The sequence below is a fragment of the Melospiza melodia genome, chromosome 12, assembly GCF_035770615.1.
Source record: "Melospiza melodia melodia isolate bMelMel2 chromosome 12, bMelMel2.pri, whole genome shotgun sequence".
Classification (NCBI taxonomy): domain Eukaryota; kingdom Metazoa; phylum Chordata; class Aves; order Passeriformes; family Passerellidae; genus Melospiza; species Melospiza melodia.
This window is the reverse complement of record NC_086205.1, coordinates 9,779,412-9,802,115: the sequence shown is the minus strand read 5'-3', so window position 1 is coordinate 9,802,115 and position 22,704 is coordinate 9,779,412. Positions and strand designations below refer to the sequence as shown.

The 22,704-nt window shown below is 42.8% G+C and overlaps 1 protein-coding gene and 1 long non-coding RNA gene across 7 annotated transcripts in view; both read left to right on the top strand.

Annotated features, from left to right (window-relative positions):
• Positions 1-4,359, top strand: part of LOC134423617 (uncharacterized) — a 35,353-nt gene extending 30,994 nt beyond the window's left edge. The window contains exons 7-8 of the long non-coding RNA XR_010029153.1: positions 741-788; positions 4,256-4,359. This is a non-coding gene — a long non-coding RNA (uncharacterized LOC134423617). The remainder of the gene's footprint in view (positions 1-740; positions 789-4,255) is intronic.
• A 989-nt stretch (positions 4,360-5,348) lies between these two features.
• Positions 5,349-21,246, top strand: IWS1 (interacts with SUPT6H, CTD assembly factor 1). Of its 6 annotated transcripts, none has more exons than XM_063166777.1 (15): positions 5,349-5,440; positions 5,752-5,867; positions 11,895-12,606; positions 13,128-13,320; positions 13,569-13,626; positions 13,932-14,032; positions 14,295-14,445; positions 15,884-15,966; positions 16,251-16,380; positions 17,045-17,162; positions 17,885-17,996; positions 18,194-18,250; positions 18,443-18,554; positions 19,088-19,245; positions 20,824-20,955. In XM_063166777.1, exons 1-14 carry the CDS (start codon positions 5,407-5,409, stop codon positions 19,214-19,216), a joined length of 2,106 nt encoding a protein of 701 aa, XP_063022847.1. In that variant the 5' UTR covers positions 5,349-5,406; the 3' UTR covers positions 19,217-19,245; positions 20,824-20,955. The 6 variants fall into 6 exon arrangements, with proteins under 6 accessions (XP_063022847.1, XP_063022846.1, XP_063022844.1 ...); XM_063166776.1 differs by having other exon boundaries at positions 20,818-20,955; XM_063166780.1 differs by lacking the exons at positions 5,349-5,440; positions 19,088-19,245 and adding exons at positions 7,720-7,747; positions 7,866-7,920 and having other exon boundaries at positions 20,818-21,246.
• Positions 21,247-22,704: the final 1,458 nt, after the last annotated feature.

Here is a 22,704-nt window from a genome sequence, read left to right as displayed (position 1 = left end):
GCATCTGGTCTTATCCTGCTCCAACATGACTGACTTCACTAAGACTGTGTCTCACCCTGTTATGTGTGAAGAAAATCAGATCCTCATTTATTCACCAAGACCTCCCCTTGGTTTTCCATAGATCTGTTCTGCAAGAAAATGCCTGTCAGTCTGTGTTCTGTCTGGTCTGTGTTCCACAGCACCTCAGACCAAAATTAACTCATCACATTTAACTGAAATTCATACACACACCCATATAATGGGATAAAATGTCCTGCTTTCAGTATCATTAATTTATCTCTCAACAAACACTCTGTCCCTGTGTTCCAGAATCTAGATGTATGTTAACTCCCTATTTTTCTACTTCTCTCTTCCCAAAATAGAACAGGATGGCCAAGAGCTTTCTTCTTTCTGTTGGCTCCATACATACTCTCTGTGTCCTTCTTGCAAATCTGGTAAAAGTCCAGTATGGGAAAGAAACAGAAGTGTAGTACATCTGTAGAGGCAGATACAGGGTTTCTCCAGCCAGAGCAAGAACTCAGGAATCAAGCACATTCCAGCCCTTATGATGAGCCCAAACACTGAAGATGAGATTTTTTCCATGCACCTTAACTCAGCAGTGTCACCCTCCTCCAGGGCCCTGTGCACAGCACTGCACTAGTCTGTGCACCCACTATTGAACATGCAGATGTCAATGTGCAGTAATTGAGAGCATGTGCTAGCTCACCTGATACCCTAATTCTTATTTTCTTGTCTCCTAGGTTCACTGTATAAAGGGACCCTGCTGTAACTCCATGTCCAAATCAGAGGTAAGTATTCATGCATGGCAATAAATAGTTGGGAGTAGCACGTGTTTATCAACATCACATATTTGTGTTTTAATGTCAGCCTCCTTACCTGGGATTTTATTTAAGTCTTACAGCAGATACAAATGCAGAAATAAAATGTAGGCCCTTCAGGGCTCAGAGACTTTTGGAGAGAAGCAAAAAGCCAAAGAGAGCTTTCTTCAAGTTTCTAACTGTGCAAATAATTCCTACTCAAAGATTTTGCTTCAAAGTAGTTCTTTGGCAGACTTATTTTTGATACAGTTTGTGATTAACAAAATTCGAAGTACTGGTTTTATTAGGTAAAGGTCAAATAGTGGCAAAGAAATCAAAGTACATACCTTTATACTACCAAGGCAGATATCTAAATCCAAAGCTTTCTGTAAAATTGGACTAAAAAATGCCAAGCATATTCCTTCAGAAAACAAAACATACCTGCTGAAATTCCAAAGGGAGCCTGTTTGGGGGCAGAGAATCTCATTCTAAAATTAACTACATTGTTAACACTTTTGCCCAAGACACAGTGCCTGTGCTTCTTCAGAGAGAAGTACAGGATATATGTCTTATAAACACTGTACTTGATGGAATCATAGGGAAATCAAGGTCATCTGAAAGAACAGTACAACTCCTTGTACAGCTGAAATATGCACTAGAAGGGAGATTTTGATTTCCACAGCTGACATACTCAAGAGGTAGAAAACAAAAGCTGACGGAGCAGGCACTTGATATACCAGGGGGAATCAGCCAAGATGCTCTGTGCAGCACATGCAGCTAATGAGATGAGCAGGCTAAAGGTGCCTCCAGAGAAGGACCTGTGAGTGCACAGGGGCAGCTCAGGTTTGGCAGGCACTGAGCTGTGCAAACGGGAAAAGACAGGAGAGGAACTTGCCAGGGATGAGCAACGCAAATAAAGCTCAAAAAATTATTAAGTATGTAGCAAGACACTGGCACAGGCTGCCCAGAGAAGCTGTGGCTGCCCCATCCCTGGAAGAGTCCAAGGCCAGGTTGGATGGGGCTTGGAGCAACCTGGGATAGTGGGAGGTGCCCCTGCTATGGTGCCCCTGCTATGGATGAGCTTTAAGGTCGCTTCCAATCCAAACAATTCTGGGATTCTATGATGAATGCTGCACTGAGAAAAGTAACAAAATAAAATTGGATGAACCCTGGCGAATTTAATCCTGCTGTTGTTCAAAGTAATAGGTCTGTCCAGATAGACATGTGTTAACAAAACTGCCTCTTCCTGACTCTTCCTAATTAAGAGATTGATGTCAGGATCAAAGGGTTTAATTTGCACACGGTACGACTTGTCATATTTTCTCTCCAGCTAAATCAAAGTGGCCTTGTCACTTCTGCAGCAGGTCCTGGATACCAAACATCATTTTATGTTAAACTAGTTATTTCTCTGAGGTTTCTGAAGCGAGGTGGATTGGGTGTAACAATTTGCAATTTAAACTGTTCATTCAGCAGTCCTCTTGCCTACACTGACCTCCTTCCCCTCCTCTAAGCAGATTTGTAGCTCTAAGTCACTGATGTCTGTTAACCCTGAAAGGGGCAGTGCAGGAAACAAGCTAAATAAGAAGTACATACCATTACAGGATTTCCAAGGGCATCGCATGGTTTTCTTAAGCATTCTGTTCCTCAGGGAAAGGCTCATTTCATTCCAGCCTGTTCATGGAGTTGCACAGTGAGGCAGACTGGCAGGGCTCTGGGATCTGTGTCATTACACACCTTCACACATGCCAAGTGGGCGCTGCTTACGCTGCTTGGTAGAAGACAGGTCATTCTCCCCCACTGTGCAATCCCATTACGGTCTGACTGTCACTCCATCCTTCCTTTTGGAAAGCAGCCAGGATGGTATTACAAGGGTATGTTACAGACTGCTACTGCCAAGCTCTGGCTCATGAGGAACAAAGGCATGTGCAGGTAGGTGTGCACACACACGTTACCTGCAGCACGAGGGCTGGAATGGATGCCCAGTTATTCAGCATCCCTGAGGCGAGCTTGTTTCAGACACAGTGCTCCCTCTCCTGGGTGATGCATGTGGCGTGTCACAAGTAGGTTAGGAGGTTTCATTTCAGAAAGGCTGGAATTCATAACAACTAGGAAGAAACCTCTGTGCCTCCTTCCACTCTCAGTAAATGCACAAAATCTCTAATCTTTTATCAGTGATGCCTCAGTGCATCTGGAACTAAGGACGGTGGCTCACCATCACTGCAGAACATGAAACATACCTTTAAAGGACTAATTTCCCAGCTAGACTATCATCATACTCTGATCCTCTTGGAACTTTAGTATAGGATAGATTTCTGTGTTTTCTAGGCACCTTGGTACAATTTTCAGGTACCTTGGTACACATTATTGAACAGGGAATTTTGGGGTTTTTTTGTTAGTTTCTATTTATGTTTTCCCTTGTCCATTTTTTTGTGTTACACTACACCCAGGTTATTTCCTTATTCCTTTATTTGTTGTGTTGTAAAGTTGTCATCCTGTCTTCTATTTAGTCAGTTGTGTAAAGTCATTCAATTTCTTTATGGAAGTCAGAGAAGTGCAATGACAGGAGCCTCCCATCACATACTGCCACATATGCCTGTTCCTTCCAGAATAGAAGTGAAACTGCACAGTGCAAAGACCTAAAAGAAGTAAAAATCATATGGGAACAAGAAAAAAGGGCATGATACCATTAAGAGTGTGGTCCTGAAACTCACTTAAAGATCTTTGTGGCTATCTGGAAAAGACCAGAGCAGTAGAGCTGTAAACAAAGACATTATCTGTATTTTATGGAAGCTGCTTTCAGGGGGAAAAAAAATGTTTTCTGCATTTTTGCTAAGAATTTAGAATTGTATCCGACAAACATCTGACTCCACTGCCACCTTCTCCTTCTAAGTGTTTCACTGTAGAAGATGTTGAGTAATGACTCAGTCCTGAGAGTTAGCTGTGTTTAGCCTGGTACACTGAATTCCCTGCATGAAACTGTGCTTGCTGCTGGACAGAAAATCTTGGTTAATAATGGCTTAACCTCTCTGCCATCCACTCCAAGGTGCCTCTAGCATACAAGAATTACACTCATTTTGCCCAAATACTCAATTTACTAAATTTTTATGACTGTGAACAAGGGTGCAGCTGGCAGAATTAGAAAAGTCACTGTTGTTATGAAATAGACCAGATGACAGAGGCAGCAGTTTTCTGTCTGTCTGATATTGACTTGTATTTCCCTAGAAAATGAAGGTGCTGTTATGACAGACTGAGGGACAGGTCACCAGTACCGTAGGCATTTATTAGACTCATCATTTTGAAATGCTGCAGGAATGACAGCAGCCACCCCTAATAACCCTCAACTAGCATATCATGTGCATGCCAAATACATGAGTAATGCTACTTCTCAGAGGATAGAGGCTATTGAAACAGAATACAACAATCCCTGAAAAACACCAGCATTGTTTTGCCCTGCCCAGGTTTACTCCGGAAGTCACCATCCCCCGGGAGCTCAGGGTGAACTTTCAGTCAATCCTGAAAGGCTAAATCTGGAGGAACCACCCACACATGAACTAGATTGAACTGGAGCTCAGCCAGGACAGCCAGGCCTGAATTTGGTGAGAGCCTGTCCTTCCTTTCCATGGCCATGGTGGGTCCCCTTCCAGCCAGCTGCAAACATGAGCATTGCAGCCCCCTCGCAGGATCAGAGCCCACTCTGTGCCTGAGCTCTGGAGCCACCTTCTTGTGGAGATGCACGTTAATCTTGCTGACTGGGCTTGTAAAGAGCAGATAAATTCACCTAGTATTTAAATGGCAAAATCTTTTCTCTTAGTCATGGTGGGAAGCATGGCAGCAGATGGCCTTTCGTCTGGCAGAAGGGAGATGTTGAAACTCTCGGGTAGCTCAGGCTGTGGTTCCGAGCAGCCATTTAGTGTCAGGGGCTGGTTTGGTCTAAAGCCATTTACAGTGTCAGGGGCTGGTTTGGTCTGACAGTCATGTACAGTGTCAGGGGCTGGTTTGGTCTGACAGTCATGTACAGTGTCAGGGGCTGGTTTGGTCTAAAGCCATTTACAGTGTCAGGGGCTGGGTTGGTCTAAAGCCAATTACAGTGGCAGGGGCTGGTTTGGTGTAACAGCCATATACAGTGTCAGGGGCTGGTTTGGTCTCCTGGCAATTCCCGCAGGGCTCAGACACGGCAGCACCTTTGCCAGGATCACAGCCAGGTCACCCTGCAGCTGAGCGCTGGCGTGGTCACGCAGGGGTTACAAATAGCGTTTTATTCTCCAAGGCTCCTTCAGTTTCCCCAGCGTTTCAGCTGTCAAGCTGAAACCAAGCTGTATTCGCAGGATGGGGCTGTGGGGCGGGAGGGAAGCGAAGCGGAGAGACCGAACCGTTCCCGGCTTGTTGCGGCCGAGCCCGAGCCCACCGGGCGGGGCCGGCCGGAGCGGCCAGCGCCCCCTGGCGGCCGCTGCCCCGGCGTTCTCGCGAGACCCAGCGCGCCGTGCGCGCGGGGCGGGGGCGCTGCTGGGCGGGGAGGCGCCATCTTGTTCCTGTGCGAGGCGGCGGGGCCGGGCCGGGCCGCGCTGAGGGAGCGCCCGGGGCAGCGCCCGCCGCCACCGCGGGGCGCGGCATGGACTCCCACTACTACGGCGGGGAGCAGTCAGGTAGCGGCGCGGCGCGCAGCACCCTCCGGGGAGGGCGTCGGGCACGGCGGGGCCCGCGGGTTCGGGGGCATAGCGGCGGGGCCCTGGCCCGAGGGCAGCGCTGAGGGCGTTATTGGCAACAGTCCGGTGTCCGGGCAGCGCAGCGGTCGCTCCCCGCTTGGTGCGGGAGGATTTGTGCGCTCCCGGGGGTGGCTGGGGTGCTTTGTTCGGACACCCCCGATTCCCTGCCCCGTTAGAGCGGGAGCCCGCCTGGTTCCCGTGCGGTTCCTTTAAACGCTGAGTTTTACTTTCTTTTTTAAATCTCGGAATAGATGATGGAGGAGCTACTCCAGTGCAAGACGAGCGAGACTCAGGATCTGATGTGGAAGATGAAGGAAACGAACAACATTCTGGATCGGAGAATGGGAGTGTAGGGCACCATTCAGAGGTACTAAGGGAGCTTTATCTAGATAAAGTTTACTCTTTGAATTCTTTTTTGTTGTTGTTTAAAGCGGCATTCTCTCGTAACCGAGACACACCTGTTTATTGAGTTCCTCTTAAGAGTTCCATCGGGCAAAACTTTATTTCCATAAAAAAGCGTTGGATAGTCTCTTGACAAGTACGTTGGCGAGGGTTTGTTTGGTTTTTTTCTTGTTGTGGTAGCACACACTGTTCTGAACTTGAGTAAGTTGTACTCGGTTAGCCTCGATTTCACAGAGATAAAATGTCGGGGTTGTGAGGAATTTGTACCTGAAATTCTGCACAGTGCTGTTAAACCATGTGCTTTGGAGGTGGTGATTTCCTTAACAGAGAATAAATGCTCTCCCAGCTTTCATGTCAGATGGGGACAGTGACTCTTGAGTCTGCCTTGTGCTGGTTTCCACCTTGTCATTCACAAAGGAGCAGGTTAAGGTGGGACGTGTTTTTCCTCTGAAGTGGTTCCCCCTTGGAGAAGTGTTCAGCACGGAAAGGTTTTGGTCCAGGGTGTTTTCTGGGGCAGAGTCACTTCATTTGTGGATTGACTGGTCTGAGAAGAGATTTTGGTAAAAGAGAAGGCTCCCTTTAGATTTCTAGGGCAGTTTGGGAAGTTGAGATTTAATTTTTAAGAATTCTTTGTGACTCATAATAGAGCTACATCAGGTCTTTGTCAGAAGGAATAATTTTAGCCTGTGAATTCAGATCTTCTGCCAGCCAAGTTACAGAGAACTTTTTGATACTTATAAAAACTGTAGTCAAAGCCATTTCAGAGCATTCTGCTACTCTACTGTATTGTATGGAAAGATCAGGATTTACTGTGACTGGGTTTTCAGTGTTACACATGTTAGAAATTGCTTAAAATGCAACAAAGGCTGATGTGAGAGAAGGCTTGACTAAACTGGCATAATTTACAATCCTTTTTTTTAAATTCTTTTTTCTTTTTTTTTGCCCTGCCTTAATTGAATTCATACTTCCCTCAGTGTTAGAAAGTAGATGAAAATTGTATTTTATAAAATGAAAGTTCTTCCCGTGTATTTGAACTTAATTGTAAAGCACATTTGGAATTTACTTTTTTTGATAGGTGTTGATATTTCCAAGGGAAGAAGCAGATTTGGTATGAGGCAGCATCTGCCACTGTGACAACTACAATTGCAGTGGCAGGAAACACATTTCTCAGGCTGGGAAAATAACTGTCTGTCTGGAGGAATTTAGTACTTCTGTTTATGAAAGAAAAGTGTGATGAGTGTGTGAAAAGTCACACTGCTGCTACAATGATATTAATCATTTTCTTCTGTGTCATTGGTTTATGTTTGATTATTGGTTCTTACTTTTCTGAGCACTTCTCTGAGATTTTAATTTTAGTTACTGTGGCAAGGTAGCTGACTGTTGTTTACATCTGCAGCTTGTCTTCTTCAGATTTAGGCGAGCAGAAGGTACCAGGTATCACTGTTAACTGGGCCAATTCATGTGCTGAGGTGTCTGTATTTTAAAGACTTTGTTCTGTGATGGTGATTGAATATTCCTCTGTAGGTAAAATACTTCACAAAGCCAATTAAAATAAAAGAGCCAAGCTAAGCCACCTTTTTGAGCAATGCTAAATGAGAGTTGTCAAGCCTTCATGCTTTATTTGATTCAGCTCAAATTAAAACTCAAATATTTTGTTTTGCTATGAAGTCTTAATTTTTCTTTCCCTCCGTTGAGTTCTCTTTGCACTCAAAAAGCAATAATGTGGAGCAGCCATCTCTGAAAGGAGTAGCTCTCAGTCATTTGTCATATTATTTACTCTAAATATTCTCTCATCCTCTTATATTCTTCATTTTTAGGAGTGTGTGGGAGAAGTGACATTCAAAGGTAATAAAACCTTTTTAGGCAGACTAATCAGTTAAGTCTGTTTAATTACTATTTTGCCTCTAATTTAGAACTCAGATGTAAAGAACTGAAGTTTTAAAATTTCAAACTTTTCTTTCAGGTTTTTAACTTTAAAGAAAAGGGGAATCCTGAGGAATTACTTATGTAGGTCTCAGGTATGTGGATTTTTCTTTTCCACAATTCTTTTCTGGCTTTCCTTCCCCCAATCCCACTTTATCTATAAATGTTCTCCTTGATGTCCTTACTGATTCTGCTTTAGACAATTAGAATTAGTTTTAGTACAGTAATGAATCTGAAATCACGTTTACAGTGTTTGTCCAAGTTAGGCTCATACAGAAACCTGTAATAACTTCGTTTTTACACTTCCACCAAGTTGCTGCTGTTTCATGAACTAAGTTGTGGTTAGACTGTGACTGTTAACAAACACAAATATGTGATACCTGAAAAAAAGGAGGAACTTGCTGATATGCCCATGATGGTTGTGTAGGTCTTAGTTTAATGCTCATCTCTCATGAAATTGTAGTGGATGGCTTCCATTTTGTTGAAGTTACTAAATTATCAAAGAAGTAGCTCTTAAAAGTGGCTGCATGTTGATCCAATAAACTGCTTGGTAGCTGTAATTTTTATGTAGAAGTGTAACACTGTAAATTTGATTTTGATATATTCCTTATTTTATACTGTACTAAAGCTTCATGTTATAGAACTCTCATTAAACAAAAATCAAGGACATCTCAATTAAAATGTTTATAGATAAAGAGGAGGAAGAAAAGAAAGCAAAGGAATTAGAGAAAAATGCAGTAGCAATTACCTGAGACCTACTCTTGTTTGAGGATGTCTGATCTTTCAGTCAGTCATTTGAAAATGAAAACTAGAAAACTCAAAAATTACATACTTCATTTCTTTGAAAACAGTTTGTAGAGATGAACAAATGAAAAAGGGAAAGTGAAGACTATCAAGCATACCCAGCAGCATTTTGTCATTTTATTGGGAAGTTGGTCACTTTTTATATCAATTATATTCCAAAGCATGCAGATTCCTGAATTGTGTGCAGCAGCCTCTTGCAGTGTGGGCAGTGGGCAGGTCCTGCCCTGGGCAGGGTCTCAGCTGTGCTGCTGCTGGGGGCTCTGGGGCAGCGCTGCCCTCACTGACAGTGCTGCTGCCTGGCCCAGCTCTCCTCAGCGGGCTCCAGGGCTGGTGCCCGTGTGCCCCGAGCGTGCAGGGACGGCTGTGTGCCCAGAGTGAGCGTGCAGGGACAGGTGTGTGCCCAGAGTGAGCGTGCAGGGACAGGTGTGTGCCCAGAGTGAGCGTGCAGGGACAGGTGTGTGCCCAGAGTGAGCGTGCAGGGATGGCTGTGTGCCCAGAGTGAGCGTGCAGGGACAGGTGTGTGCCCAGAGTGAGCGTGCAAGGACAGGTGTGTGCCCAGAGTGAGCATGCAGGGACGGCTGTGTGCCCAGAATGAGCGTGCAGGGACAGGTGTGTGCCCAGAGTGAGCGTGCAGGGACGGCTGTGTGCCCAGAGTGAGCGTGCAGGGACAGCCGAGTGTGCAGGGACACCCCTGTGCCCCGAGTGTGCAGGGACACCCACCCGTGTCACCTCGGGTGCTCACACTGCAGCAGCTGAGCTGCTCTGACCGCTGGCTGAGTCTGACTGCTGGGTGTCTGCTCTCCCCCACCAAACATCTTCATTGTCAGCAGGGATTGTCACTTTGCAGTAACAGGTTAAAGATTCGGGATCCTGTGATAATCTCCAGTAGTAAAGCTCTGTAATTACAGTGTCTTCTCCCCAAGGTTTTGCATGAGAAGTTCTTTGTAATTTAGTGATTAATTTTGAACAGGTGCATGTATAACCTGCAGCCACACTTCTGACCTTAGAAATACGAAGAATCATTGCTGATTCTTGTTGGTTCTTAATTTTGTTTATTTCCTCACCAAAGAATTCCTAAACTGGAAGCTGGGAAGGTGATGGTCCTAATATCTTAAAGAGTACTATTTTTATTAATTTCCTTGGGTTTGTTTAGCAAAATCCTTTATTACCGCTGACATACTTATCAGTATTATTCAGCATTCACCATCTGACTTTGAGAGAAGACAGGCAAGCCCACACAAAATACAGTAACAAAAATTATTTAATTCTTGTTTTTCCACCATTTTAGATACTAGTTTGATTTCAGTGTTTCTCAATGACCTTACCTGTAACTGCTGTGCAATCTGCTTTCTGTTCTGTTCCAGCTGCAATTTTCTTTAGTCTAAAGTAATACAGTCAGGGAAGATCTGTCACATACACCTGTGATAGGTTTACATGGGATATACTAGGCAGGAGAAGGGCAATCAAAGTGATTTTTTGGTAAGGGAATAAAATATTAACAAGCAGAGGGCAGTTGAGTGCATCCTAGATTCTGTCACTTCCTAATATTAATATTTCCTTAGAATTCCAGATTCAGGTTTTGACGGAACCATGTTTCCTTTCTGTGAGGAGAAATGAGAATTTCTGAATATGAAAGATTCCAAAGATGCAGTGCTGTAGAGACAGGAACAAGCAGCAGAGAGAAAACAACTTTGATTGTCACAGCAGCTGTTTGTAGTTAGTATTAAATAACAAGGAATTAGTGAAGTCATATTTGTAGTGCATGTTTTAAAATTTCATGGTCCTGGGTTTTTTTTTCATTGTTCAGTAACACTGTTAGTCATTCTGCAGTAATTTAGATGATCTTTATCAAGTGCTAGCCAAAGAAATAAGTATATGAAGTCCAAAGTCTTAAAAAGCAATGCTCTTTGCCACTTAACATAATTATGGAGGAAGTAGTTCCTAAAAGCAGTTGAAATTAATTTTATTTAAAATTCTTCCTGCATCATGCATTTTAAAGATCAATAGTATTCTTTGTTGTAGGTGTAGGGCAGCTACACCTACATTTTTTTATGGGTCTGGATGTGGGAGTAGAACAACTAGAGAAAATAAAAATAGAAAGTCTGTTTCCAAAGAAATTGAATTGCAGAAAAAAAAGATTTGGAAACTTCAGGACATGTAGGTCTTAAAGCATCTCCTATCACAATAAATACTCAGTTTGCAAGTAGAAAAAGTTTATAGCTGAGACAATGACTGAGGAAAGCCTGATTGAGGCTTTGAGTTGAGTATGCTAAAGAGAAGTTCCTTGTACAATGCTGTTGTTTTCAGCTGAAAACAGGATTATGGTGACAGTAGCTGTGGGAGCTGAATTAATGGAATGAGTTTTCAAGTCTAATTTCATATTCTCAGGTAAATGCAATTGAGATTTTTTTCCCAAGTAGATTTTGGATGTTGGAGATAAACAATGATGCTGTAAGTAATTATACTTAGTAAGGTGGTTTCTGAGATGTTCTCTTAAAAATGGAGCATGTGCCTCAATATTTCTTGGTGTGTAGAAAAGTCAAAGGATTGTTTCAGTTCTGAAGTTGCCAGGTGGGTTTGTTTGTGCATGGATTATCCTGGGTGTCTGGATAAGCAGGGGAGCTGTCAGCCCAGGGGAGAGAGCTGTTGAATCAAACACAAAGACTGTTAACAGTTATACTCTGAAAGGTCTGACTAAAACTTTATTCTTGTCTTTTGCTAGGCTTTTGCTCTTGAGTTGTTCTTAAATAGGTTTCCTCGACAAAGAAGGAACAGGCGTTAGCTTCATTTGGAGCATAATGCCTGTGCTGTTTCAGTAAGGTGTACTTCACACAGGAAACATCTGTTTGAGATCTTCAGGAAAATAAAATGACAAATGCAAGATACTCTTTCTTGCTTTGTTACTGGGAATTTCAACTAAACCACTTTGAAGGCCTGACCTATTAAAATAAAAGCACTAAGCCTTTACCCTTGAGCAGCTGGACCCTTCTTAGAAATGCTCATTTAAGTGTTCTGTGAATTCTGTTACCACTTGCAAAATACCGTGGAGCTGCAAGATGGACATACTTCCATTGATAATACTTTTTTGATGTGAAGTATTTGATAGTATTTTGATGCAGATTGTCTAATTATTTTTACATAGACACTATTTCAGTTTGCAGCACCTTGGGTAATCACATTGGAGGAAGGACAAGCAAAAATACAGAACATCTTTTCTTTTTAAGGTGTTTTTGCTTAGTTGTCTGAGATTATTTTTCTGTTTCAGAATGAACACAGTGATGGAGAAGATGATGGGCAAGGCGTAGAGCCTCATATGACAGACTCTGAAAATGAAGATAACCCAAGGCAAAAAGAAAGTGACTCAGATAACGAGGAGCCCCCAAATCACAATGTGAGTGATTCAGAAAATGAAGCAGCTCATGGAGAGAAGGACAGTGACTCTGATACTGAGGACCGTCCAAACCGGCATTTAAGTGACTCTGAAAATGAAGAGACCTTAAATCATCGAGCGAGTGACTCTGACAATGGAGACCCTCCAAGGGATCACAGCAGTGATTTTGAAAATGAGGAATCACACAAGCAGGCAGCCAGTGACTCTGAGAGTGAGGAGCTCCAGAAGCAGGCAGCCAGCGACTCTGAGAGTGAGGAGCTCCAGAAGCAGGCAGCCAGTGACTCCGAGAGTGAGGAGCCTCAGAAGCAGCCAGCCAGCGACTCGGAGAGCGAGGATGTGTCCAGACACAAGCAGATAGAGTCTGAAGATAGCGATGGGGAGGACAGGAAGGAAAAGGTGCAGAATGACTCTCATCATTCAGATAATGAACATGTAAGGAAAGGATTTCAGGGCTCTGACAGTGAAGACGAAGCTCCTAAGAGACGTAAAATATCAGACAGTGATGAAGATGAAAAAGAGGAAGAAAAGACAGTGAAGAGGAAAACAGCCATCCTTTCTGATAGTGAGGATGACAATGAGAAAACACGTAAGAAACTATACTGTGCTGTGACAGGTAGTGGTGTGAAAGTTAAATCATTGCTTTTGTGTGAATAAAGCATCTTAAGTTGAGAAACCATAAATCAGATTTCGTTTTGGAGCAGAACTGCATTTGCAGAGGCTGTTGTTCTGACTGCTTTGCTGTGTGAATGTGTATCTAACACTTCTGAGTAATAAGTAGGTCTAACAAAAGACTGTAAGGATCTAACTGGCATCTGGTGACATGATAGTTTGTTATTTATTTACTTCATTGCTGGTTCTCTAGTAATTTTTTCCTGTGTGTTTTTTTCATATACTGGAGGTGAGAGATTTGAAATTGCAATTTTTTTTATGAATAGATGTGGTGTATGGAAGCTCCATTTGCTGATTTAATAAAACACTTCAGAATGGATATGCTTTTTAGGAAATGGCAATGGTCTGGTGTTGGAAGACTAGTCAGAGATTAATTTGAGAGTAACAGTTGTCCCCTCTGTTACTGGGACATGTAGTAATGCTCCTTTCTGCTGGCAGCTGCAAAAAAGGTACGAATCCTTTCTGATGCTGAAGAATCGGACAGTGACGCTGCTTCAGAGAAATCTGACAAAAGGAAGAAAAATGCTGTATCCGATAGTGAGGAGGAGGAAGAAGAAGGAAAAGAGGATGCTGGGAAGAAAAAAGGGAAAGATCTGTTTGGCAGTGACAGTGAATCTGGAAATGAACAAGAGTAAGTGGAAGAGAATATGAATTCTATTGGGGTTTTAGACAGGGGGAGTGATGGGGAATGGAAAACCATGGTGAATGGATAAATCCCAACCAGAGAATGACTGTTCACCTTCATTGGTGGCATGAAGAGAAAGGTCGGTAGAAGGAGACAGAACAAAAGGGAGATCTTCATACAGTCATTAGAGATTTTGCAGAAAAGGCACATCTTGTTGTAGTCGAAGTAGATAAATGTGGCTGTTACCTTCACAGGAACCTGATTGCAGATATATTTGGAGAATCTGGTGATGAGGAAGAGGAGGAATTTACGGTAAGTGTTACTGTGAATGTCTCCTGTTGACTTGCTAGATCTGAAGAGAATGTATATGCTGCATCAGGTCAGTTTTGTATCTACCAGACTCACTGGGGTACTCTTTGGGTTAAATAACATTTACAGCTCATCTTCTCATCTTTTGGGAGAATTGTTGGTGTGATAGTAGTCACAGGGGGAATAAAAAAGACTGTTCATCTTTCTAGATCCTCTGAAGACTTACCTGAAGATTTTTTAGTGTCAGCTACCTGAGTAGATGCTCAGTCCTGATCCATACACTGATTTGCACTCTCTGTACTCATCAGGGTTTTAACCAGGAGGATTTGGAGGAAGAGAAAGGTGATGGAGATATGAAGGAGACAGCAGATGAATCAGACTCTGATGATAACATCAAAAGAGGGAAGCAGTAAGTCATTGTGTTACATATTCCTTTGTTAATGCCAGATTTTGGTGAAAGGGCGTTATGGACCCTGGATATTGCAGGTGTGCACATGTTGGGTATTACAGCAAGGTCTGGAGCCATTGGAGCCCTTTACTAGTTTTGCATTTTGCATACTGAGGATAATTAACTATCTCACTGGGACCTTGAGACACAGTGTTTGTGCACGAGAGAAACACAAAATTATTTCCTGCCCAGGCCCATCATTAACACTGTGGTTGTGTTTCAGCATGGACTTCATGTCAGATTTTGACATGATGCTGCAGAGGAAGAAGAGCATGAGCGGCAAGCGCAGGCGGAACCGTGACGGGGGCACTTTCATCAGTGATGCAGATGATGTGGTCAGTGCCATGATTGTGAAGATGAATGAAGCTGCTGAGGTCAGTTTTCCAGGCTCCAAACACACCTTGAAATTCAGTTCCCTTCTATGGGAAAACTGTGTGATTAATAAGATAGAAAAATCTGGCTTGTATTCAGCAGGAGTAATCTGTACACTATGGAAAGCTTCTAATATCTGTAGAACCCTAAATGTTATTTTGCTGTTCTAAATGAAAACACTGTTGAAATTTTGATAGAGTGCTAATTTTTAAATATTAAAATTAGGTCAATTGCTAAACTTCCATCCGCTGAGATCAACTTCTTTAAAAAGGGATATATAGGTGCTCTGTAAACCACCTGGTAGTATGTTAAATACTGAGAAAGGGACTATGCTTTAATTTCATTATGATGTTACTGGCATGTGTCATACTTGGGTATTTGTTTCTGAGAAGAGTCCTTTTCCAAATTGCTTGAATGACAGTGCTGTGGTAATGACATCAGAAGAAAGATTCATGGGACCTTCTGCCTTTTTCTAGGAGAAATGTTTACTATCTTCCTGTGGAAGGTTATTTGGGATCTTGCTTTTTGTCAGGTGTCTTCTGTGTTGTTGGAGTAGCAATCAAATTAATAAACAGCAAAACACATTAAAACCAATTGAGGGATATACATGACTTTAGAAACTAGAGGAGCTTTACAAATAGCAACAACAAAAGCATCTGTCTGAGAACAAGATCTGGATAATGAGTTCAGAAAGATGGGAAGAGTAAGAAAGCAATCTGGAAGGCAACTGAAACTTCTTGGGCTTGACAGGAAAGCCTTTCTCAGACAAGATGACAGCCAGATGTTTCAAATGGGGTGTCAAAGTTGGAAGTACAGGGGCAGGAAGAGGGAAGGAGATGCATTAGAAGAATCTTCTCCCTTGAAATAAAACAAACATTGCACAGAGTGAGCCTTCAGTGGATTAGGACAAATAGAAAGGAATTACCGGAGCTGGACAGAAATCTGTTGATTGCATTGGATGGTTTTGGTATGGGTTACAAGTTTTGAATAGATAGTGATAGTCAGGCCTTGGATGGAAGTAATTTTGAAATGACACACGTGAAAATACATGTTCTCCCTTCCCATTGTTCTGCTTAGCTATTTTTCTGTTTTTCAGGTGAGGCTTTACTAAGAAAGTGTTATCTGTGCACAGTATAGAGGACCTCCAGTTATTGTAGTCAGTCTAAGTCATGAACTGGAAAAAAAAAAAAAGTAAATTTAGGAGCACTCTCCTAATGTGATGCTTTATTGGGAAATACTGACTAAAGTGATGACCTTTTTTTCAGAGTTGTTGCATAATTGTTGGTGAGCTGTGGAGCAGGGGACAAAATTAGTGTAATCCCTCCAAAGTTGCACTTCTAGTTTAATAGACTAGTCTTTTTCTTTGTAAGTGTTGCAAAGAATGGGAGTTGCTGATTTCTTTCTTTGATTAACTTGTGCTGATTCTTCAACTCTCTACAGGAGGATCGTCAGCTGAATACGCAAAAGAAACCAGCACTAAAGAAATTAACTTTGCTACCAACTGTAGTTATGCATCTTAAAAAGTGAGTTGTCATTCTAGTTAACTGCAACCCTGGGCAATAGTCAGAATTTGTAAGATTCCATGGAGTTATACTACAGCTATACTGAATATGCAGAAAAACACTGTTTTTATTCCAAGTAAATGCTGAAGCTAGGTGACCTCAAAAACATAAAATTATACATAATTTTCCCTCTCAAATTTAACATGAAAGAAACTCAATTATGCTATTTTCCTGAGGGGACATCACAACTTGAGATGTTGCTATATTACATGACTTATGGGCTTCTCTTAATTTAAACCTTTTAGGCAGGATCTCAAAGAAACTTTCATCGATAGTGGTGTTATGTCTGCCATCAAAGAGTGGCTTTCTCCTCTACCAGACCGAAGTCTGCCAGCACTAAAGATAAGAGAGGAGCTTCTGAAGATCCTGCAAGAGGTTTGGACCTGACTTTCCACATTTGATTTGGAGCTTGTCCACAGTTTTACAGTCATGTGCTTTAGGGAAATGTGAGGTGATAAATGAACTACAGCTCTGCCGATGGGCTGTGCAGTGAAACACTCAAGGAAGCAACCTGCACAACAGGTGTGCTTGTGCAAAAGAGTGTAGGTGATTTGGCCCTGCCTTCCTGTTTCAGGTTTATATCCAAATTTAGGTGAAGAGTTGCTTGCTATACATCCCTGAATTTTTTTCCCTTGTGATCCCTTCTCTTTTCTGCTCTGTTACAGTGTGCAGTGCACACACTCAGTGTAGGCTTTCGGTGTCTGGCTAAGCTGATTGCTTGAGTGTCTTTGCCATGTAAGTTTTTATTTATAGAATGAATGATTTGAAGGCAGTAGCATAGTTTTGGGGTAATTTAAACTAGAGAGCATTTGGAATAAAAATTTCTAGAAAGCTACCTAATTTTGTGTATAAACCAAGAATGTTATGGCAGATTGCTAGATTTAGGTGTTTGATACTTTAAACAATTCCCAGTGGGACAACGAAAACCTTAAATTTTCTAAGCTGGTTGAAGTGAAAGGTATTTCTGCAAAGTTCAATGACACCATTAATGTTCAGACATAATTTATTGCTGTTATCTGACTTTTCCTTTTGTCTGCAGCTGCCCAGTGTGAGCCAGGAGACTCTGAAGCACAGCGGCATTGGACGGGCTGTGATGTACCTGTACAAACACCCCAAGGAGTCGAGACCGAACAAGGACATGGCTGGGAAGCTGATCAGTATGTAAACGTGCCTGTGACCTCTGAGATCCCTCTGGTGATGAATGGAACTTCTGCTTTGGTTTCTGATGCACTGCTGTTGTCTGTAGAAAAGATTCTGCAGTGTAGGAACCTCACTGATGTGTTTCATAACTCTGTACAGCTCTTAACAAGTACTGTTACATTGGCTTCTGCATGCGCCTGTTCCATTGTCTTAAGCCAGAGGATGGCATTTGTTTTGCTGGGTTCTCTCTTGGCTGATGGTCCAGATCGTTTGGATATGCTGAAAAGGCATGAAGGTGCTGCCAGAGGGCTGTTTATTCCATGGACTTCAGAGAGAACTGAGCTGACTGACATTCGTTTACTACTCAGTTGTACTCCATGTGGAGTGCATTCCATCCCGAATGGCTGCAGACTGATGATAAACTTACATTCTTTAGGACCTTTTCTGCATATTTCTAAAACAGCATTCCTGAGTTGTGCAGGAGGTCCTGACACTGAGTATTCTTTCTGAGAGCTTGGAGATGTTCTAGAAGAGCAGGCAACAAAGAGACTTTGGGGATGAAAGCTCTTGTTTTCTGTTCACAAGGCTGGTTTTCCATTAAATACTAAGGGCTCAAAAATCATTTGGTTGAAAGGAAGCATAAATACTTGGCACAAACTTTCAAAGCTGTACTTGATCACCAGAGTGGTTTAAGAGAAACAAAAGCCTGGTCTTTGTTAACTAATAATTTTTTTAATAGATGAATGGTCTCGACCCATTTTTGGCCTTACCTCAAACTACAAAGGCATGACCAGAGAAGAGAGAGAACAGAGAGATTTGGAACAGATGCCTCATCGAAGGAAAATGAGCAGGTAGGAATAGCAGGCAGAAACATGGAATTCTTTAAGGCTCCCTCAAGAGAAACCAAGTGGTGTGTAAATACTAAAGGAAATGAAAAGGGTAAAAGGGTAGTCAGTTAAAGTCTCTCTTATCTTCTAACATACTTTATTGTCTTTTAAAATTTCTTTCTCTGTGTATAGATGCCTATAAATATTTATTTTTCTTGCAGCTCTGGTGGTCAGACTCCCCGTAGGGATCTGGAGAAAGTATTAACAGGAGAAGAAAAGTAAGTTGGATATATAAATAGTTTGTTGGGGTTTTTTTAAGTGAAATATTGTGGTGGCACTACTACTGTGGAATTTCTGTAGAGGTTTTAGAGGCAGTGGTATATAGTGTGTTTCAGAGGACAGCACACTGGGTGGCTTTACTTCTTTCTGGATAAGATCTGTCCATAACAGTCATATCCTTTTTTCCACAGGGCTCTCAGGCCCGGGGACCCTGGGTTCTGTGCCCGTGCCAGGGTCCCAATGCCCTCCAACAAAGACTACGTCGTCAGGCCCAAGTGGAACGTAGAGATGGAGTCCTCCAGGGTAAGCACTGCCAGTGGCCTGGTGACTGTTCCTAGGCCTGGGCATCTGTCACCATATCACCATGGTTTCTGTACAGGAGGGTAGTTCTTTCAAGGGCCTCTTGTAGTGAGTGTGGACAGTAAGCTCATCACGTGTTTTCACAGGAAAATATCTCTGACCAAAAAGAGATTTTGAGTTAACTTTTCTAGAATTTCTCTCTCAGGTGAGAATGTGATTGCAGGCCTCCTGCTTTAAAGCATTTTGAGCTAAAGCTGCAGTTCAGTACCTGTGTCACTGCACTGATGTTTTTATACCTCTCCCAGCTTTTGTATCATGTTCTAATAATATTTGAGTTTGGGAAACTTTTGAGGTTTTGGTAAACACGAACAGCTTCCATGGAGGCCTTTGTGTTGCTTTGTCTTCATCCATCTACTCATACAGTTTCATTTAAAGGGGTATATGTGGTAGAATGTGTGTAAGTGGGAGAAGTAACAATTGCTGTGCTGTCTGCTGTTCTTTCTCCTTCTGTCCATTAATTGAGATGTTGTTTCTAGCCCGGGACTATTAAGAGAGGTATTAGTCGCTTGGAAAAGCACAAGAGACGGTTTGCTGAACAGAAACGACTCAGCAAAGTGCATCGGGCCATCAAGTTCAGCATTGAAGGCAACAGGATGCCCCTGTAGCCATTCCACTGCCTTCCCAAGTTGGAGAGGTATCCCTCGAGGGAGGTGTGAACAGTGCATGTGCTCCAGCTGTTGGCAGTTTGCACATGCAGGACAGGAGTGTGTACACCCTAACTTTAACCTGGAAAACTCTCCTTGAATTCTCTCATGTCTGTACTGTGACCTACAAGGGAACTTGTACAGGAGAAAACAGGCTCTAGCACATAACCTCTGCCATGGCTCCTGCCTGCACAGCTTCAGGGTACCCAAATGACAGGAGTTCAGCGAAAATACCTGTGCTCAAAACCGGCTTTGCACCACCTGTGGTTTTGAATGCTGCTCTGACACAATTAGGTTTTCCAGATTCACCTGAAGCAACACATGGGCATTCTTAGCCCTTGGTACAGGAGCTCGTGTCACTGCATGCAGTGTCTGTGGCTGACCTCTGACTGGGGCACAGTGAGGTGTTTTCACACCTGCTCCTGCAAGGAAGTAGAATGATGTGAGACAATAGGGGTGGCTGATGGGAGCTACAGAATGAGACCGGGGGAGAAGAATCCTCTGCTGTGAGTGTGGGTTAGGAGAACATGCATCAATGGGAATTGCTTTGACAGTTCCTGGTCTGCATTTCAGTGCTGTAAGCAGGGCTGCCACAAACTAACAGTGACAGGAAGAGGTGAGCACAAGCCATAGATAACTGTTGACTTCATATTAAGCTTCATATTTATTTGTTTTTAAAAAGATATTTTCTTAAACATCACTGTGAAATTTTAGGTATAATTTCGATGAATAGTGAACAGATTTATGAGTAAACCTTATTTAAAATCAGCATGTCAGGAACACCTTCCTTAGCCATGGGAACAAGTTTCTAATGGATGTGTTTTTCAGACCCTAAGTAGCATGTTTTGGATATCACTGTTTCTCCCAACCTTAAAAGTGTCACGTTTCCATCACTTCCTGTTTCTGTTGTCCAGTTAAGGAAAATTGCCTTCTGGGAAGCACTGGCTATAGCTTGCAAGGTCCTTGCTGTTTGTCTTCAGTGGTGTTTCAGCACACCATCACTGAATTAATCTGTGCAGAATAACTGTTACGCCACCTGGTTTTCATTTGCAGTTCAAACACAGAGATGAAATGCAGTGCTTGTATGGTCAGCTTAGGCATTTCTTTTTGCTACCCCTTACACTGCCTTTGTTCAGTGATCCCTTGCTTTCTCAATACTAATCCCTGACCTTTAAAATAAACGGCAGCCTGAAATTGATGTGTCAGCCTTAGTCACAGTGTATCTGTGTCTAACCCTCCTGCCTCCTGCAAGAAGTCCAGAGTGGTGACACTGGTGCCCTGTGGTTCTGACAGCTGCAGCCAATAGATACAAAATTTCCACACGGTACCCAGCTCCGCAGTGATTGACCCTGCACTGTGATGGCTGTGAGTGCCACTGCCTCCAGCCCAGCCCTGCAGACACTGGGGGGCATTTTCCCCTTCTGGGAGGAGAGCAGACAGAGCAGCTGGGCCCAGTGGCTCCCCCAGCTCCTTGCCAGGCGCAGCCTCGCATGTGCCGCTTGCCTTGGACCTCTGGGGCCTCTGCTTTTTTTCAGTGGTAATTATTAGTTTTATTTTTTAAGTTCCAGGGGACCTCTAAGAAAGGGGTGAGTCGACTGGACAAACAGATGCGGAAATTCACAGATATCAGGAAAAAAAGCAGAACGGCCCATGCAGTGAAAATCAGCATTGAGGGCAATAAGATGCCATTGTGACCCTTCACAGAATGCCCCATGAGCTCTGCTGTAAGACAATACACCCACAGACTCTTTGGAGACCTTTAAATTTTTTAACTTGTTTGGGGTGGGTTTGGTTTTTTAGTTTGTTTTTTAAGTGAACCCTTAAAATTGTTGGTTCAGGTTCTGGTAGAAGATGTTGTCTGAGGACTGTGAATATGGGGACTCCTTTCTCCTGATTGTATTTAAACTGGCCCTGTTGTGTCCTTTGTACAGATCATGTATTTGTTGTATTGCAACACTTTAAAAAATAAAACATCTGGGTTTTTTTTGGGAGGGGGACTGCCTGTTCATTGCTCAGATGAAGGTATACACAGACCACCTGGGATGTGGAAAAACTGAGGGGTTATTTTTTTGTTCAACTTTGTCCATTTTATTCACTGCTTTATTAATCAGTTGTTATGTCTTTGGAGATCTGCAACTATTACTTTTGATTTAGAAGTATTGATTGTGTTCCATGCAAAGGATTTTCTTTTCATGAAGACTAATGTAAAAAGAAAGCAAAGAGATTGAGCATGAAAAATTCCAGCAGCTTCCAGCTAAAATGTCACTGGGGCTTACCAGTGAGTTTGCAAAAGTCTGTTTTACCAGTGGGAAGGAGAACATTCTTATGTTAGAGAGGATTATGCTGTTTCTTTGTTCCTGCTGCTACAGACCGACAGTAGAATAACATCTGGTACTCTGTGGCTTCTTTGCCTCTATCTCTGAAAATGGCTGTCTCTGCTGAGCTTCCCTCCAATAAGAGGAGTCTTGTACAGGTAATTGGCATTTGTCATTTTTCCATTAAGAAAAGTCACCTTTGTGCTGCAGGAGCAGAGTTTTGTAATGAGTAGTCTGTAATTGTGGGGATCCTGGCGTTGGCTGAGTTACTGCTGGCACCAGTCATGGAGAGTTTGCAAGTTTGTGTCGGGGTCACGGGTTGAATTTGCCCCTGTGAGAGTGGAGGGAATGACAGTAACAGAGCTGTGCTGGCTGGGGCACTAAGAGCTCTGCTCCTGCTTTCTCCAGGTCTGTGTATAATGCAGTAACCACCTCAGCTGTGTTTAGCATGCTGAGCCCTTCACAGGCTTAGGGTTTGGGGGTTTTTTAGTTTTAATTAATTTCTTGATAGCCAGGACATTCTTTACTGCCATAGTGGCAGATGAAACACTGGCTCAACACAGTTCAATTATTTTTCACAGAGTCTGTTTGGCCTGGGAGGTTCAGGGGTCAAAAGTGATTCTTTTTTTTCATCCCCCAGTTTTTTTGTAGCTCTGGTGCTACAGTCCAGTCCTACCGTTTATGAGGGTTACTTCTACATCCTAAGAGGGGTAAAACAGACTGAGGGTAACATGAGGGTTTTTTAGATGAGAATTTCTATGCACAATCCCCCACGTAGCACTAGGACACTGACCAGCTACAACAGAGTAAAATTAGTGACAAATAAGGACATGCACAAAAAGTGCCCCAAACCACGATTTAAAATCCAAAACAAGACAATGGAAACAAACACTTCAGTTGTCCCTGCTTGCCACATGCCCTTGCCTTCACCTTTGAGCCCTCAGTTTTACCTCCCTTACCATGCTCAGTGTTCTAAGGAACCTCAGCTGGCCCTGGAACTTGCCTTGTAAAAATTACCAGCCTTCCAAAAGGAGGCAAAGCCTGGCTTTCCCAAGGACGTGCAGACACAACCTGAAAGCACAGATGATCTGACAGACTTAATAGGGTATTAACATTCCAGTCCAAAAGCAAGAT

What these genes read in the sequence shown, in the direction of transcription:
- IWS1 (XM_063166774.1), top strand. Translation starts at nt 5,407, where the DNA reads ATGGACTCCCACTACTACGGCGGGGAGCAGTCAG. An exon ending in AGATGAATGAAGCTGCTGAG is followed by an intron (nt 14,446 to 15,883) that starts GTCAGTTTTCCA and finishes AACTCTCTACAG; the next exon opens with GAGGATCGTCAGCTGAATAC. An exon ending in GTATTAACAGGAGAAGAAAA is followed by an intron (nt 18,251 to 18,442) that starts GTAAGTTGGATA and finishes TTTTTTCCACAG; the next exon opens with GGCTCTCAGGCCCGGGGACC.